The sequence below is a fragment of the Canis lupus genome, chromosome 14 (assembly GCF_048164855.1).
Source record: "Canis lupus baileyi chromosome 14, mCanLup2.hap1, whole genome shotgun sequence".
Classification (NCBI taxonomy): Eukaryota; Metazoa; Chordata; class Mammalia; order Carnivora; family Canidae; genus Canis; species Canis lupus.
Genome location: NC_132851.1, coordinates 50,256,694 through 50,276,504, shown reverse-complemented (window position 1 = coordinate 50,276,504; position 19,811 = coordinate 50,256,694). Strand labels below are relative to the sequence as shown.

The window sequence follows — 19,811 nt, the reverse complement described above, 5'->3', positions numbered from 1 at the left end:
TGCTTAATCACAGGCCGTGTTCTAGACTCTCTTGGAGAGAAAGTACTATAGTATATGCACTATATTACTTTACTAAAGTCTGAAAAATTCTAAAAACATAATTGACCCCAAGAGTTCTGCATAGGGAACATGTATCTGTGTGAACATTCTTTTTTGGATGGCTGATTAAATATAAAACAATCAAAAAAAATATAAAACAATCACACCTCCCAAAAGAATCATTGTGGACTAAGAGATACAGTTTTGAAAAATGTAACTATTCACATATTTAAAATGCCTGGTCACATGTTTTTTTGTGAAGTAAAGACTAACAATAGATGTGAACAAAATTAACAATTTTTTAAAAAACAGTTATTACCACTAGACTATACCTCATCTCTCATGATAGTTGCCAAAGGCTGATTTTTAAAATTCTATTAATATAGTATTAGACATCTTTTATCATCCCAATCTTTCTCATTAATTTTTTTCAATGTTTCAAGACTCAAAATTATCATTTATGTTCTTCTGCAACTGTTTACTCATGCCATTACGTGTTAAGTTATATTATTTAATTGTCAGGAAAGTTCTTCAATTAAAAACCTTCCCCTCCCCCAAAAATGGAAGAAGTAATTACTGTTTGTCAAGGATTTTACAGGGATCCCTGGGGGGCGCAGCGGTTTGGCGCCTGCCTTTGGCCCAGGGCGCGATCCTGGAGACCCAGGATCGAATCCCACGTCGGGCTCTCGGTGCATGGAGCCTGCTTCTCCCTCTGCCTATGTCCCTGCCTCTCTCTCTCTCTGTGACTGTCATAAATAAATTAAAATGTTCAAAAAAAAATTAAAAAAAAAAAAGTAAAGGATTTTACAGTTTATAAAGCTCTTTCATATATGTTATTATTCAAAACTTTCTTTTGCAAATAGCATTTTAAGATCACTATCACCTGAAAAACTGCCTTCTTCTATGAAGAACATCATTACCTTCAAATCATTACTATTAAGATATTAAATGTGATTAGTGCTAACAGAAAATTTAGAGAAATTGGTTCTAAAATAACTATAAAAATAGGAAAATTAAGCATTTAAACTGTTTAATTCAATCACTAATATAGGCTACTGTCACTTCTAGACCTCTCATGTGCACACCTTATTCGTTATATATTAAAAAAAATAAGACATTGTTTAAAGTTTCTTATTGTATCTAAACTATAGGAAACAACTGAGGGTTGCTGGAGGGAAGGTGGGTGGGGGACGGAGTAACTGGGTGATGGGCATAAAGGAGGGCCCTTGATGGAATGAACACTGGGGTTATATGCAACTGATGAATAACTAAATTCAACTTCTGAAACTAATAATACATGTTAATTAAATGGAATTTAAATTAAAAAAATAAAATTTCTTATTATAAGTAATAAGTAACAACAATCTACTGAATGTTGTTATGCTTGACATGCTCTCTCTTTCTATAGGTATAGATTCTAATGTTCACAATAACCTTGCAAAGCACTTTTCTCCTTATTTCAAAAATAGAAAAACTCAGGTGCCTGGGTGGCTCTGTCTGTTAAGCATCCAACTCTTTGGTTTCAGCTGGGATCATGATCTTGCAGTTGTGCAATCAAGTCCCAAGGCAGGCTCTGTGCTCAGCATGGAATCTGCTTCAGATTCTCTCTCCCTCTCACTTCCTGGGCACTTTCTCTTTTTCTCTCATCAATCAATCAATCAATCAATCAATCAATCTTTAAAAAATAGCAAAACTATGATTAACATAATTTAAAAATAATATGGCAGGTTTTGTCCAAATTAATCTAAGAGAGACACATTTTCTATAAACTAAATGCATCATAAATTTTCATTAGTGTATATGTTACTAGAATTTGTGGCACAAAGAGGTTAATTAACATGTTAAAGGTCACCCATCTAGGAGGTAGGAGAGTCAGGGTTTTGATTCCAGGAAGTTTGGCTCCACCATAGTCCCTTGTACTCTTAACCACTTTAACCAATTTTCCAACAGAAATGATACACTCATTTCAAATGTTGGGTAAATTCTCAAGATTCTGTATTATGACATGTTTATTTTTATTGTCTTAAAAAAGAAAGTCTGAGCAAAGTTCCAACAAACATCACAAAAATTGATCGTAAATAATCAATTATTTCTCAGCTTTTAAATACAGATCATTAACCTATGTTTAGGAAATTGTAAAACATTCTTAAAGAAACAATTTTTGTGAAATGAACTGAATACTGGTGGTATATTTTATAGGCTTTATTTTATGATGTTTCTATAAATATATGTTGAAAGAAAAATTCCCAAACTTAAGCATATAGCAAAACCCCTACAATTTCAGTTTTTTCCAATTGTACTTTTAGTTCAGTGCATAATCAGATCTCAGCATATTGCAAGAGACAATGACAGAATTATGAGGTCTCTGCAGAACCCAAGGGGGACAATCTCTTTTCTGTACTTGAGACACTCTCTCCCACTTTCTTCAGCACATCCTAGGTTGTTGCAACATTCTGGATTTTAACATGCATCACTCACATTTAACAATACGTATTAGATTTTCAGAACTGGAAGCATTCATAGTAAACAAAGCCATTAGTTTCCAAGGCAAGGAAGCAAAATCATAAATTAACTGCATGTTACAACAAACAATGAAGGGTGCAGAAAGGACTACTGTTTACCTACAGTAACATTCCAACATTTCAATGCCATCTACAAATGTGGATAACTATCAACAATGTCATTTTTTAAAACTACAGAATTGGGCAGACATAGCTATCACTGAAGTACTAATGTAAGAAAAATGTGATTAGTATTACCTATGTGACTTCTAGTTTTACTTTTTTCTTGATATTTTTCAGGTCAAGTGAAACGTAAAGAGAGTCTTCCCCAGTGTCTCCCTCACACCCTCAGCTAAGATGGTCTTCCTTTATGTTCGCGCATGTGACCACTATGATAATATTTACCCTTCCTAAGTATATCTACCTCCCTCTCCTAGACTGTGAGGCACTGGAGGACAGGATCAGCTCCTCACCTAGCCTAAGAAAATGGGTGGTATGCATCCCAATCACGTGGTAAAATGTTTCTAAATAAATGAAGGAGTGAGTGAAAGAACGACAGGAAGAGAGAGGCAAGCAGAGGACATGAAATGCCTTTTTGGCCAAAATAACCTTTTTGCTATGGGACATTAAAAAACTGCTATAAATATGGTTAACAGGCAGCTTAAGTCAGTAAAGTTATAATCTATAAAGATTCTGCTGCTGTTAAGTTTAGCAAACTTTATAGACCAAAAAAAAAAAAAAAAAAAAAATCAGAGAAGCTTGAGCCAAATTTGATGTACTCACAGGCACCGAAAGAAAGTAGGACCTGTTATAGAGTTGAAGGAGGGCCTGAGTAAACTAATTGGAAATAAAATATAGTAAATACAATTGTTTTAGAATACTGCAAAGCGAAAACAAAATAAGAATTCAATGTTTCAGACAGCATTTCTTGATGAACGAAATTTCGCAGTTTTTTTTGTTCAATAACCTTAATAAGAGATGAAAAGCATAAGAAACCTAATCCTTATGCCAGATTAAAATACCTTCTATTCAAGTCCTGCTAAAGTACTCTTAATATTATTAATATTATTGCCACAACCTAAGCTATCAACCTCCTTTTCCATATAAAAATGTAGACAAAGGGTTTATATAAAATTAAATCAAATAGAACTTAACAACTGAGTGATACTTATTTTTCTCATATGAAAATACATACAGCCAATGAAACATTTAAAATATTGAATCAAGTTCTGGTTCTCATCTCGAAATATTGAAAAATAAAATAGGCCAAGTAGCAAATATGTAACAAGTTTGGATGTACTTTTATAAATAAAGAACATATAAATGGTATATTTAATAAGTAAGCATAATTATTTGATTTATTTGATTTCTAGAATCAGACAGTTTTAGCTGCAAGGAACTAGACTGCCTAACTAAGGAAGCAGTTGAGGGCCAACACACATCTATGAGTAAATACTTAAAAATCTCAAAACTGGATAAATGTGTGAAGGAATATACTGTGGTCCCAATTAAACACATTACAATTTTTGTGGAAATTTAAGTTTAAAGTAATATATAAAAAAGCTACAGAAACATGCCACTTTTATTAATGAAATAAAATTACCTGCTGAACAAAAACATTGTTGAGGTGACTGGCCAGTCTCCGGGCAAACTGCTCACGCAAATCACTGAAACGCTGCTGCTGCTGTTTGACTGCCAGCAGCATGTCATGGCCTGAAACCAGAACGTTTCTTGACTGATTTAATAGGTAAAAGGATTTCTCTGATCTTCAATGAATACATTTATAATAGTATCCATATTTCATTCAGTTTTGAAGAACCCAAAGTTTTATTGATTTATTCATTTGCTTTATAAAAAAGGTAAGCAAGAGAAGAAAATGGTAGAACACAATGGTTCTCAAAGTGTGGTCCTGCCTCAGCATTATCTGGAAACTGTTGGAAATGTGGATACTAGAGCTTTGGCCCAGACCTACTGAATCTGGAGGTGAGGCTCAGCAATATGTGTTTTAACAAACCCTCTCCATGATTCTGAGCAAACTCAAGTTTTTGGAATGACTGACCTAACAGAACCTCAGCTCTCTGGTCTAATCAAAACACTGACTTTGTGCAAGGTCTGTGCATAGTACTAAAGAAAAATCATGGTGTTAACTAGAGTCACTGATGATCAGTCATAGGAACTGAAATGAAAAAGTTCTTAGTGCCAAAAGAAGCATGTTCGGAAAGAAGTGAAACTAGTTTGAGGACCTAATACTACAGTCACCTTAAACCACTTGCCCCACGTTATTTCTTGTTAAAAGCTTTATAGCAAATTACAGGCTTAGTCTCAGATCCTTGGTCAGATTTTATCATTTCTAATGAACATACCTGGACGAAGAGCTACATTCATGCACTGCAGAAGGGCATCAGCGGCATTGGTACAGGCTTCAATGCCTCTAGAAGAAGCAAGATCTCCTTCCTGAAGGGCCTTTATATGACCTTTGGCCAGGTCCATGTGGTTCTAGAATATATATAAATATACCATTTGCACATGTGATTTCAGGAAATTTACAAGTAACATGCTACTCAAGCCTATCATAAGGTCTTTGGAATTATTTTAAATCTTACTCTCATAAGGAAATTGATAAATGTTTACAATAGGATTTTATATATTATTAGATTTTTTTGGTTTTTGTTGGAGGTGGCAATTTACAAAATACTTACCACGAGAAACTCTATTTCAGAGAGGAGTTTTACATTATTAGTGTTACTAAGATGAATTAGGTGGTTGCTTTCAGAGATCTGATCCATTTGTTCCTTTACACTTTGGAGCATTTCCTCATAACTGCTCAGTTTCAACTCAATCTGATCTACCTCCTTTAGAGCCTCATCCAGCAACTTCATCAGAATGTTCACTTGCTTTTCAGAGGCCATGATTGATTGGATGTTGGCCTACAAAGTGAAAAACAAGAGTAACTCTTCATATTATTTAAATGTATAAAAGAAGCATAAGATGAAATATTGCTAAATCCCTTTGACAGGTGAGTAACAAAGATTGATATGCATCTACATATTTATTTTAGTGTATCACTCTATCTTTATGTTCCCTTTTTACACAGTGTTTCAAGAAGATACACTTGCCTCTCTATCAAGGTTAGGGACCATTTCTTAGTATTTTATATTTCCCCAGATTGTACAAGTAGGGTTCTGCCCCACATTGTATCACTGGTGTTGACATATTACCATTTCTGACACCTCCAATTCTACCAGCTATAAAAATTTTCTATACTTACGTTTTTGTAAAAGGCTTAAAAAAAAGCATAATCACCTGTGTAATACCTTAGTCAAGAGGGTAGCAGTGATATACCAGTCTTTGAAGGATACACTGAACTAATTCATAACTGTAGTACAATTGGTACTTACAGGATGTGGAAGAGCCATGACCACATGAGCACAGACTATATATCCATAAGATAGCTCCTTCTTTTGTCTTCTTTCTTTTCTTTTTCATTTGCAACTACTGTATGTTTTTTTCCAGGCAAAACAGGAACAAACCACCATCCCCTTATCATTGTTTTCTAAGTGATTCTGACTATTGATTCTAAATTTCCTGAAATATGGAAGCTGTCAAATCCAAAATAAAACTGGGAAGCAACATGATAACTTGTAACAAATATGCAATATTAATTACAAAAGAAAATATAAACCACTAAGCCACACTAAGAAGGCAGGTAACTAAAAAAAAAAAAGAAGGCAGGTAACTGGGTATGAGGAAAAAACTTGGACCAGGAATGAAAAGAATTTCATTGGACAGTTGATACTGTAATTTCACACATATTTTATATGCTATTCAGAATAACTCAACTGTAAGTACAGCCCAATGGTAAGAGTCAGCAGGGCTCAGGGTCATTAAATAGATCTCTTCAGTAGAAGACGTGGGGTTCAACCCTGTCAGGACAATTTCCACCTTAACATCTTGAAGTTTCTTTTAGACTTAGCTTCCAGTGAGTTTTATAAACTTATAAACTTGGACTATTTGTATAATCTCTGGGCCTGAGTTCAACTTCATAAATTCTGTACCTTTCATGTATAAAATACCAAATTCTTTAAGTCTTTAAAAATACTTCTCATTCTCTGAAGGTTTTTCTTAAATGTTTACTTTGTCTAAACAAAACAAAAATAGCACATGTTCTTGTTATAGATTTTTCTCACATTAGTGGTGTTATTTTTAGCTGTGTCTATTAGCTTTTTACTTTCTAAAGATGTGCATTTAGTTTATAGACTCAGAAACTTGTGTACAAATGAAAAAGAGCCATCCCAAAACATTTTAGCAGAGGAGCCAAACATCCTTTTCCCCTGGCTCCTTGTTTTCACTTATTTTGCTCCTTCTGGGTAAATAATTCACTTACTTCAAACTAATTTTCCTATTTCTAATTTGTACCTATTTTTTTTTCAAACCACAAAAATGATGTGAACTTTTGCACTGAACTGTCCTGTGATATTTCAGGGGCTGAGGGGAAGCAATCCCCAAACTGGTTTCTGGTTGGCTACTTTTCACTTCCATCACTTCGTGTCAAGAACCTCCCCAAGTCCCCCACTGCAGCAAACTGCCTTCACTGACCCGATTAGAAGGAATGGTTCTGTCTTTTGAACAAGAGCAGTGAAAGATACGGCATCTGGTAATGTGCTTACAGAAAGAGATGGCAAGAATCACATTATAAAGGCTTAGGTGCTGAGGCAATAAAACTTGAATATCACCAGTCTTTTCAATCTACTATGTATGATTCATTCACAGGTTATAAAAAGGTCTTACCCCATCTAGCACCTGCAGCTCTCTGGACAGCCTTTCTGCAAAGGCCTCAGCATTAGAAATTGCACATTCACAGCCTTCCATCATTATTTCAATGTCCTGCTCTTCTCTTGCATTTAACTCTTGGTATACATCTACTACTTCTTCATCACCTCCTGTCACACTCTGATTTTCTCCACTTGGAACAGACTCTTAAAGAGGGTAAAAATTAAAAAGAAAGGAGTAAAAAAGTAGGAAGGACAATAACACGGGACTTATAACTGACTAGTTATAAGTACAGGTCACATTTAGTGGCTGAAAAATAGGAAAGAATGATTCAGAATATAAAAAAACCCTTATTTTTGTGAAAAACTTTATATGTTATTATATTTACTGTAACATTTAGTATAACAAATACAAAGCATGCAGTCTAATTCACTTACTTATAAGTGTTAAAACAGACTTTGGACAATTTCCCAAAACATAATTAAACTACAAAAACAAATACAAAAGCAGAAACAAAACAAGGACTATGAATTTAGGACACATAAAAAATAATTTGCTTTCTTTTTTTTCCCCCAGGTAACATTTTTCTTCTGTTCTTTTTTGTCCTACTTTTTTTTTTAATAACTTTTAGTTGAAATGAAAAATGTATTCATAATTTATTTTGGGTATTAAAAATTTTATATGAGTTTTCCATTTCTTTGTTTCAAAAAATTTCACATGTATTGATAACATTTCTAAAGATCAGGTATAAAAGTTTTCTTAACAAGTCCATAGCAACAAGAACAACAAAACATGGCTGTTTGAAATTACAAAAAGTTAAATGGTCTTCATGCTTTTTAACAAAAGATCAAGAAGTCAAATGTAAAGTGTCTGCTGGACAAACGCTTCAGTTCAAGTTTTTAAGAAAATACAATTGGCTTGTCGGATTTTACATAAAGCTTGAGGTTAGGAGAGGTAAAAGGGAAAAAATAATTTTACCCCCTAACTGAAACTCTATATATAAAGTTATTGATTTTCATAAATTTAATGGGACATGATTTAAATAATAACCTCTGGACACTTTAAATATTCATTATTTTGTATGAAGGTGAAATATTTACATTCAGCATGACTTGACATATTTAATTTGTTCTAGGAATAAAACAAATTGTCAAAGCAATAAATGGTTTATTCTTAAGAATGATAATTAGGCAGATTTAGATAATGTCCCGGGAAGAAAAAGAGGGGAATAAAACTTTTGGTATAGGCAATTACAGATTACAATATATAGATAGTTCTTTACACAGACATCATCTAGCTCTCTGTCTTTTGATCGAGTCCATTTTAGCTCACTGTGGCAATGTCAAATTGTCATATCTGCCAGTTCATTAGCCACTAGGGGGCAGGGACTGACCAAATCATCCTGTACAGCTCCTTACACAAGCAGATATTTAAAATAAATAAATATGATCATAACTTCTTCAGAAGTATTTTCTCTTCCATGAAACAGTCCTCTGGAAGTCAATAATTAATCTTACCATTAATTTTATTACTATATGGATTCTGTGGTAATAAACTTGTCCCTATGCACAATTTCATAAAATATGCAACCAACAGTACATAACAATGGCAAGTAATAAAAAATATATGGAATAGAATAAGAAGAAAAGGTGTTACGCACCTTCTGTAACTTTAGGCAGTTCTGGAGAGTAAAAAGGTATGAAAAAAGCAGAGGAAAGTAAGCAAAGAATATTAGCTGGGTAGAAAAGTATACAGATTTAAAATTTTTAAATACTACCCATATTTCATTTGAACTTCTGGTACATCAAAGTTTAAAAGATAACGTCCAAATCAACTACAAAGTGGAAAGATCCACCGAAACTAAATTTCCAGAGTTAATTCTCTTATTCTTTTTCTGACAATGACTAAAAATACATGTATCTTACTATTTTTACTTTCTTTTAAGAAACAGTACTGACTAGTCCTTGGAGAAAACTGGGAAATAGATCACTTCCTGAGAATTATTTTTAGGTCAGCTGTGACTCATGCATTTAGTCTAGTTATTTTCACTCAAGGCCCCAAAACTTTACCCAGACACTATCTCACAATAGATTAGTCATAAAACACTGTTAGAAAGGACGAGATTAAAACAACTTTAAAAAACACACATGAGGTATCTGTTCCAGCTGGCTTTTAAGGATTCAAGTAAGAGATTTCTTTTTTAAAACCTGGCTATAAGAATGAAAAAGAAAAAGCCAAACAAAAACTTGACTTCACTTCAAATGCTAACAAAATCCTCCTTTAAAAACCTTAAAAACCAAAAAAAAAAAAAAAAAACCTTAAAAACCTTCTGCTGAGAAACCCCACTTACTAGCACACTCAATTGACCCCAATGAAAACTACTAGAGTTGCCACTGTTAGCATTCACAGTGAAGTATCTTACTTATCTTAAAAGTAGATGTTGATTAAAAAAAAAAAGTAGATGATGATAATTTCTTATTCATTTTTTAACATCACCTAAAGCTTAGACATATTTATTATCTTTTTAAGGTCAATCAACAGCTATGATATCAAAATCCATTAAAACATTAAAATAAGTTTGCAGACATTAATAAAACTATTCTCTGAACTCCACTAAACCGAAGCAACAGTTATTGATATATAGAAAATGATTTTCAAAGTGAGATCCTTAAGGATCTTCACAGTATTCCTAAAATTGATCTGAATTAGGGATTACTTTTGTAAACATGAAAATATCTACTTTGCTTTAGGCCTTAAAAAATTAAATGCTTTTTTTAACTAGACACTTATTTCTAAAAATTCTTCTCACTGATTACCAATAATATTTCTTAAGGAGGGAAATCAAGTAGGCTATGTAGTTTTTCTACTCTGTTGACTCAATGAAATGTATTGGTTTAAAACACATGGTAGGCAACAAGTAACCTCTGGATATATGCATATTTAAAAACAGAATAGCTGTCATTTCCTCATCAAAATGTTCAACACTGAAATGGTAAAATAAAATAAAAGCCATTCAAAACAAATTAAACCACTATTCAAGGCATGAAAAACTACTATCAATTTCTTAAAGGTCATTCCTTCAACATACTCAATTGCCAAGAGGTCTAAAATGTTAGTGACATGGCAACCCCAAGAGCTCCTACACAAGGGCTTCACTCAGGGGAGGGGCACAGGGCCTGACATATGTGACTTGCCTCTGCCAGTTTCAAACATCAAATCTGAAACCAATAACGGTTTACTAACTACTAAGTGTTGGGAAGGAATACTATAATTGAGGGAAATACTCACAGGCAAACAGAAAAGGATTAAGTAAAACAGAATAGAAAAAGGACAGAGTCAGGTAGCTAAGTAAATGAATAGCTTGAAGCATCTGAAATGGCCATTCTTATAGGTCAAAATGGTTGAATATTGGCTATTTCAGACGTTACAACCGAACAAAATGAAGCTCCTATTTTAAAATGCTAATAATATGGAACGCCTGGGTGGCTCAACAGTTGAGTGTCTACCTTCAGCTCAGGGCATGGTCCCAGAGCCTAGAGATTGAGTCCCACATCTGGCTCCCCTCGAAGAGCCGGCCTCTCCCTCTGCCTATGTTTCTGCTTCTCTCTGTCTCTCTCATGAATAAATAAATAAGATCTTAAAAAAAAAAAAAGCCAATATAACTTAGGACAAATCTAAGTTTTCTTTCTAATATATATTATTTGGAATAAATCTGTTTTTTTTAAATTAATAAAGAGGAACAACAACTCTCTTCATCTGCATACTAGCTCTTATTTCAACTGCTTTCTTTGGGACCAAGAATACAACACAAAGTGTATCCACAAGGCATACAGACCATTTTTCTTACAATATTTATGTCTTCATAAAAGAAATTTTAAAAGAATAAAATCCCATTGTATATTTTTAATGAATAACAGTAGTTTTCATCTTGTAACACAAAATAATCCATAGTAACATCCCTGAAGGTACACTGATCACAAATATCTTATTTAACTTCACATCTAAAGATTTTATTCTGATAATATAATAAGAGCTAATATTTATTAAGTACTTACTATACACCTGGCATTGTTCTTGTTACATTCATATTTAATTTAATTGTCCTCACAACAACCCTATGGAGTGGATACTACTAATTATCTCTATTTCTGAGATAAAGAAAACTGAAACATAGAATCACTCAAGGTCATATAGCTGGTAAGTGACAAAGCCAAGATTTGAACTTAAACAGTCTGACCTGATGTTCTTAACCACTATACTTACACTCTGTACAAAAATACAACCACAAGGATATTCATGTCAAAATTATTTAAAATAGGTAAAGATTGGAAATTTTAAAATAAATGATTAGTTAAACAAATTAAGGTATATTCATATAATGGAATACTATGGTACTGGGCAGTCCTGGTGGCGCAGTGGTTTAGCGCCACCTGCAGCCCAGGGGGTGTGATCCTGGAGACCTGGGATCGAGACCCACGTCGGGCTCCCTGCATGGAGCCTGCTTCTCCCTCTGCCTGTGTCTCTGCCTCTTATTCTCTCTGTGTGTCTCTCATGAATAAATAAATAAAATCTTAAAAAAAAAAAGAAATACTATGGTACCACTAAAAATGTTAGGGTAAGTATTTAATAACATGAAAAATGTTCATTATAAGAAAAAGTATGTTAGAAAACAGAATGTGAATTTATTTTTTACGGGATTTAAATATGCATAGAAAAAAATACTAGAGAACTATCTAACAAAACATTAACAGCAATCATCCCTGAGGATTAAGTTTATAAGTAATTTTTATTTATTTAATATATCAATTTCCATAACGAACGAGTATCAGTCCTACATTAAGAAAAATTACTTTTCAACTCCTTTGCAATATAAGGTGAATCAGTGTTCTAATCATTTTGAGTAATGTCAAATTATATATTCACTTTAGATATACTTGATTTTACATTAGCATTTTTATTTAACTTTACCTTCCAGGAGCTGTGAACTAACATTGACAAAATCAATTTTCTTCCGGAGATATCGCTGATTCAATTTCCAAATGCATGAAATAAATGCATTCTTTTCAGCAGTGCTGCTGGCAACCCATTTATATATTTTTTCAAAATGTAAATCAAATTCAGGATTTTCCTGAAATAAAAATATACAAAAGATACTGTTTTTGATCTTATCCCTTTTTCATTATTATGAAGTCTATATTTCAATAAAATGAAAAGAAGTTGAAGCTGTTCTTAAAAAAAAAAAACCCACTAAAAATCAGCTAAATGACTTACAGAGAATGGTTCGAGAATTCAATATACAGGAAAAACTTTATCTCCCAAAAGAAGCTGGATTAAAAAAAAAACCACAATGTTTCAGTAATTTCCTTCCTATGTCCCTTAAGTATATGAGTAGAAGTATAGGATATCTAGGTAAAAGCTTTGTGTCCCAGCTTCCTGGTCTCTAAGATGACAATGGTCTCCAGTTTTGATGTGGACCTAATTTTTCTTTTTAAATTGCCTATGGGGTTTTAAAGTTATACATCTTCTTTGATAATGCACTAACTCCTTAGTAAGCTTCTTATTATAACATATGAGAAAAAAATACAATCTACATCCTAGTGTAGTTTCCAAGAACAAATGAAGTGAAAGCAGGGACTGATTCTGTTTTCAATTCTGAAATCAGAGAATGATTAAAGGTGCCTCAAAAATAAAAAATGCTGGTTAGCCTCAAATTAAAAAATGCTTGTCTTTTGAATGACAAAGAAGCTCAACCTGTGGGAGAAGTGCAGTATGCTTCTCTTAAGTCACACTGCAGCAGTGATTTCATATCAGGATGATATTTCCTACGTGAATGTAGGATCACTTGACTGCTATCTAAAAAATGAAAACCTATGGATGTATGCTTTTCTTCACATCCAAGGAATTAAAAATAGATTCAAACGTTCTTAATGTTCTATGAAAGGCTAATGATATATCCAATTAATTCAAAATATCATTTAGGGGGGACAAAATGTAAATGAATGCCTTAAGGGTAAGGGAAATTATATCAGACATTCACTGTAAAGAGCTGGGATAATTTAGGGATCAGGACTTGACCTGGTAAAATAATCATATTATGGTAGCATGGAACTACTAATTAGCTCATAAGCAGAACAGAAACATCAAAAGATTAAAAATCTGCATTTACAATAAAGAGGTAATTGCATTATTACATATAAAAAAACCTAAAAGTATTGGCAACTAATCTAAAACTTGATGGGAAATTATCTCTTCCTTGGGAATATTTCCCATAATGCCGTAAAAGAAGCTGAGTGCTCCAGTGGCAACACTCACACAAATCAATGTGTGACACTAAATGGCTAATGTTAGGCTATGTATAAAAATTTTATGTTTTATATCCATATATAGTGTACACACGCCAAGGTGCCTATATAATATGAAAAAAAATCCATTAAGAAAGCTAGCAATGAGGCGTCAGCTGTGAGAAAGCATTTAAATAAGCATCAGCAATGTTAGTGAATTATGCAAGTCAATGGGGTTATAAAGTGCAAAACTATTGAAGGGAAAGGCTCTTTAATAAAGATGCATTTCTAAAAAGCCCTTACAGTATTTTTTCTTAAACAGAAACCTACCAAAAAAGTCTCTACTCTTGATCTTTTCCCCTGGTAACAGAATTTATTAAATAATTTATTAAAGTGTTTTGGGTGCTCCTTAGGGATAAATCAACGGCCCAGAATGCCCAGAGAAAGGCATTCTCTACATTTGTTAAAATCTGAATTCTGAATTGCATATTCTAGATGTGCAAAGCTGTTTTTGCTTCATTTGAAAATATTTTACTCAACTGCCTGTCATTTTGTCCAGCTTTCAGATCCCCAGAGGTCTGTACCAGGGTCAGGGTAAAGTCAGACTTCTACTTTATTGGATGCTCTACAGAGGTAGCTTTTACTTCTTTGTGCCTTTTAAATAAACGTGTGAGACTTGAAGGGTTAAATCAAAGGGTCCTTGCAGTTAGGTAATGCAAACCTTGCTATCAGCCCTATCACCAATGGGTGTGATGCAAAACATGCCTGTGGAGGAAGGAGAGGGGCAGCGTTAGAGAGGCTAAGGGGAAGGAGCAGCTAATTTCACCAGAGGATCTCTACTTCATTTCTTTGAAAAAAGGGTATTGCTGTGAAAAGCCTTGACTTGTCAGAAATAAACGTGGTCCTTTAACATGATTACTACATTATTCAACCTCCTTCAAGTTGGAGTGTGGCTTCAGTGAAAACTGTAATATTTACATTCTTATATCTTATTCTTTAAGTTCCTTAAAATAAGGTGTGTAACTCACCATCACTTCCTTTACTTGAGCCACAAATATGAAACCATGGCCTCAACAGGCCAGCCTGGTTGCCTTAGCTGATGATTCTACATTCATTTGTGAAGACAAACTAAGGAAGACTCACTTTGGTTAGAGTATTGCACATGATTTTGAACCAGGTTTTACCAAAACAATGAAGGTTTAAAAAAAAAACTACTCATAATACTTTAAAATATGTATAAGGATTTTATACAAAATATACCCAACCTAAATACAGAAATATAGAGTTATTTTGCTCTAATGTACATAACTTGTGCACAAACATAACTATGGCTCAAAAAAAACCCCCAAAACAATGAAACAAACACACATACAGATTTATTTTAGTAGCTTGAGATTTAAGAGTGGGAGAATAGAAGGTTTAATAATACACTTTAGACTAATTCTTGGTTAGTTGGTAAAGCAGAGAATTATATAGTAAAAAGTTTAGATCTTAAAAGATATAATATCATGTTATAAAATGAAAGACACTTTCTGAAGACAGGTCAAAGAACTAAGAAAAACATACTTTAATAGCATCTTTGGCATCTACCACAGCAAGGTCTCGAAGGAGCCAAGCAATCTGCCTTTTGTAGAAATCTCCTTTATCAGATTTCTTGACTTTGACCATCTTCACCTGCACAGGGCGTTCAGTTGTCACTGTTGAGTAAAACACACTTTCATTAGGAATATTACTCACTTATTCTTCATCCATTCATCCACTCATGGCAAGTGTCCTTGTCAGGTGCCTGTACATGATTTAGAACAGGAGTAGTATTTCCTAATATGTGTTATGATTGAGGAATGCACAGAGCATCAAAGGGAACATAAATCGGACAACTGGGTCAGAGGCAGGTTCCTTGGGAAGTAAAACTTCAGACCAGTTCTGAAAGAATTGTATGAGGTCGATGAAAACAACTCTAAAGACTGGGGGAGGGGGGGGCAAGATGGCGGAAGAGTAGGGTCTCCAAATCACCTGTCTCCACCAAATTACCTAGAAAACCTTCAAATTATCCTGAAAATCTATGAATTCGGCCTGAGAATTAAAGAGAGAACACCTGGAATGCTACAGTGTGAAGAGTTCGCGCTTCTATCAAGGTAGGAAGACGGGAAAAAAGAAATAAAGAAACAAAAGGTATCCAAGGGGAAGGAGCCCCACGAGGAGCCGGGCTGAGGCCTGGGCGAGTGTCCCCAGGACAGGAGAGCAAACAGGAGCTGCACCAACATTCCCGGGCGGAAAGGGGCTCGCAGGGAGTTGGAGCAAGACCCCAGGAGGGCGAGGATGCCCTCGGGCTCCCTGGGACAGTAACAGAGCAACTGCACACCCAGGAGAGTGCCCCGAGCTCCCTAAGGGCTGCAGCACGCTCGGCGGGACCCGGAGCAGCTCGGGGGGGCTCAGGCGGCGGCTCCACGGAGGGGGCTGCGGGGTGGGAGCAGCTCGGGGGGGGGCTCGGGGGCGGCTCCGCGGAGGGGGCTGCGGGGCGGGAGCAGCTCGGAGGCGCTCGGGCGGAGGAAGAGGCTCCATGCTGAGGGGGCTGCGCAGTTCCAGGAGCAGCTGGGGCAGGGGCGGGGGGGGGCGGGGGGGGCGGGGGGGGCGGGGGGCTCGGGCAGCAGCTCCGCGGAGGGGGCTGCGCGGCCGGGAGCGAATCAAACAGCGCAGGCCCCGGAGCACAGGGCGCCGGGACACAGTCCAGGATCCAGCCTCCCCCGGGACAGGCAGAGGCAGGGAGGGCCCAGGACAGAAAGGACGCTCCTGCCCCGAGCTGAGCAGATCAGCGGCCCCGCCCCGGAGTCTCCAGGCCCTGCAGACGGAGAGCTCCGGAGGGGGCTGAATCCAGGTTTCCAGAGCTGACCCCGCCACTGGGGCTATTCCTCCAGGGGCCTCACGGGTAAACACCCCCCACTGAGCCCTGCACCAGGCAGGGGGCAGAGCAGCTACCCCAAGTGCTAACACCTGAAAATCAGCACAACAGGCCCCTCCCCCAGAAGACCAGCTAGAGGGACAAGTTCCAGAGGAAGCCAAAGGACTTAAAGTACACAGAATCAGAAGATACTCCCCCGTGGTTCTTTTTTTCTCTTTTTTCTTTTTTTTTTGTTGTTGTTGTTTTGTTTTGTTTTGCTTTTTGATTTCCTTCCCCCACCGCTTTTTTTCCTTTCTTTCTTTTTCTTTCTCTTTTTCTTTTTTTTTTTTCCTTTTTTTCCTCTTTCTCTTTTCTTTCCTTCTTTCTCTCCTCTCTTTTTCTCTTTTTCCCAATACAACTTGCTTTTGGCCACTCTGCACTGAGCAAAATGACTAGAAGGAAAACCTCACCTCAAAAGAAAGAATCAGAAACAGTCCTCTCTCCCACAGAGTTACAAAATCTGGATTACAATTCAATGTCAGAAAGCCAATTCAGAAGCACTATTATACAGCTTCTGGTGGCTCTAGAAAAAAGCATAAAGGATTCAAGAGACTTCATGACTGCAGAATTTAGAGCTAATCAGGCATAAATTAAAAATCAATTGAATGAGATGCAATCCAAACTAGAAGTCCTAACGACGAGGGTTAACGAGGTGGAAGAACGAGTGAGTGACATAGAAGACAAGTTGATGGCAAAGAGGGAAACTGAGGAAAAAAGAGACAAACAATTAAAAGACCATGAAGATAGATTAAGGGAAATAAACGACAGCCTGAGGAAGAAAAACCTACGTTTAACTGGGGTTCCCGAGGGTGCCGAAAGGGACAGAGGGCCAGAATATGTATTTGAACAAATTCTAGCTGAAAACTTTCCTAATCTGGGAAGGGAAACAGGCATTCAGATCCAGGAAATAGAGAGATTCCCCCCCAAAATCAATAAAAACCGTTCAACACCTCGACATTTAATAGTGAAGCTTGCAAAATCCAAAGATAAGGAGAAGACCTTAAAGCAGCAAGAGACAAGAAATCCCTGACTTTTATGGGGAGGAGTATTAGGGTAACAGCAGACCTCTCCACAGAGACCTGGCAGGCCAGAAAGGGCTGGCAGGATATATTCAGGGTCCTAAATGAGAAGAACATGCAACCAAGAATACTTTATCCAGCAAGGCTCTCATTCAAAATGGAAGGAGAGATAAAGAGCTTCCAAGACAGGCAGCAACTGAAAGAATGTGTGACCTCCAAACCAGCTCTGCAAGAAATTTTAAGGGGGACTCTTAAAATTCCCCTTTAAGAAGAAGTTCAGTGGAACAATCCACAAAAACAAGGACTGAATAGATATCATGATGACACTAAACTCATATGTCTCAATAGTAACTCTGAACGTGAATGGGCTTAATGACCCCATCAAAAGGCGCAGGGTTTCAGACTGGATAAAAAAGCATGACCCATCTATTTGCTGTCTACAAGAGACTCATTTTAGACAGAAGGACACCTACAGCCTGAAAATAAAAGGTTGGAGAACCATTTACCATTCAAATGGTCCTCAAAAGAAAGCAGGGGTAGCCATCCTTATATCAGATAAACTAAAATTTACCCCGATCTGTAGTGAGAGATGAAGAGGGACACTATATCATACTTAAAGGATCTATCCAATAAGAGGACTTAACAATCCTCAATATATATGCCCCGAATGTGGTAGCTGCCAAATATATAAATCAATTATTAACCAAAGTGAAGAAATACTTAGATAATAATACACTTATACTTGGTGACTTCAATCTAGCTCTTTCTATACTCGATAGGTCTTCTAAGCACAACATCTCCAAAGAAACGAGAGCTTTAAATGATACACTGGACCAGATGGATTTCACAGATATCTACAGAACTTTACATCCAAACTCAACTGAATACACATTCTTCTCAAGTGCACATGGAACTTTCTCCAGAATAGACCACATACTGGGTCACAAATCGGGTCTGAACCAATACCAAAAGATTGGGATCGTCCCCTGCATATTCTCAGACCATAATGCCTTGAAATTAGAACTAAATCACAACAAGAAGTTTGGAAGGACCTCAAACACGTGGAGGTTAAGGACCATCCTGCTAAAAGATGAAAGGGTCAACCAGGAAATTAAGGAAGAATTAAAAAGATTCATGGAAACTAATGAGAATGAAGATACAACCGTTCAAAATCTTTGGGATGCAGCAAAAGCAGTCCTAAGGGGGAAATACATCGCAATACAAGCATCCATTCAAAAACTGGAAAGAACTCAAATACAAAAGCTAATCTTACACATAAAGGAGCTAGAGAAAAAACAGCAAATAGATCCTACACCCAGCAGAAGAAGAGAGTTAATAAAGATTCAAGCAGAACTCAACGAAATCGAGACCAGAAGAACTGTGGAACAGATCAACAGAACCAGGAGTTGGTTCTTTGAAAGAATTAATAAGATAGATAAACCATTAGCCAGCCTTATTAAAAAGAAGAGAGAGAAGACTCAAATTAATAAAATCATGAATGAGAAAGGAGAGATCACTACCAACACCAAGGAAATACAAACGATTTTAAAAACATATTATGAACAGCTATACGCCAATAAATTAGGCAATCTAGAAGAAATGGACGCATTCCTGGAAAGCCACAAACTACCAAAACTGGAACAGGAAGAAATAGAAAACCTAAACAGGCCAATAACCAGGGAGGAAATTGAAGCAGTCATCAGAAACCTCCCAAGACACAAGAGTCCAGGGCCAGATGGCTTCCTAGGGGAATTCTATCAAACGTTTAAAGAAGAAACCATACCTATTCTCCTAAAGCTGTTTGGAAAGATAGAAAGAGATGGAGAACTTCCAAATTCGTTCTATGAGGCCAGCATCACCTTAATTCCAAAACCAGACAAAGACCCCACCAAAAAGGAGAATTACAGACCAATATCCCTGATGAACATGGATGCAAAAATTCTCAACAAGACACTGGCCAATAGGATCCAACAATACATTAAGAAAATTATTCACCATGACCAAGTAGGATTTATCCCCGGGACACAAGGCTGGTTCAACACCCGTAAAACAATCAATGAGATTCATCATATCAGCAAGAGAAAAACCAAGAACCATATGATCCTCTCATTCGATGCAGAGAAAGCATTTGACAAAATACAGCATCCATTCCTGATCAAAACTCTTCAGAGTGTAGGGATAGAGGGAACATTCCTCAACATCTTAAAAGCCATCTACGAAAAGCCCACAGCAAATATCCTTCTCAATGGGGAAGCACTGGGAG

At 36.2% G+C, this 19,811-nt stretch overlaps 1 protein-coding gene across 8 annotated transcripts in view; it reads right to left on the bottom strand.

The window, feature by feature from the left end:
* The window catches only part of EXOC1 (exocyst complex component 1), a 67,107-nt gene that overhangs the window by 34,424 nt on the left and 12,872 nt on the right, over window positions 1-19,811 (bottom strand). For 2 of the 8 annotated variants that reach the window (XM_072775115.1, XM_072775117.1), the window contains exons 3-10: window positions 15,158-15,288; window positions 12,279-12,438; window positions 8,971-8,991; window positions 7,329-7,516; window positions 5,240-5,467; window positions 4,904-5,036; window positions 4,144-4,253; window positions 3,324-3,377 (exon numbers count right to left, since the gene is read on the bottom strand). In XM_072775115.1, coding sequence (XP_072631216.1) covers window positions 3,324-3,377; window positions 4,144-4,253; window positions 4,904-5,036; window positions 5,240-5,467; window positions 7,329-7,516; window positions 8,971-8,991; window positions 12,279-12,438; window positions 15,158-15,288 — 1,025 coding nt within the window. The remainder of the gene's footprint in view (window positions 1-3,323; window positions 3,378-4,143; window positions 4,254-4,903; window positions 5,037-5,239; window positions 5,468-7,328; window positions 7,517-8,970; window positions 8,992-12,278; window positions 12,439-15,157; window positions 15,289-19,811) is intronic. The other 6 variants (XM_072775119.1, XM_072775122.1, XM_072775116.1 and 3 more) reach the window with 3 other exon arrangements.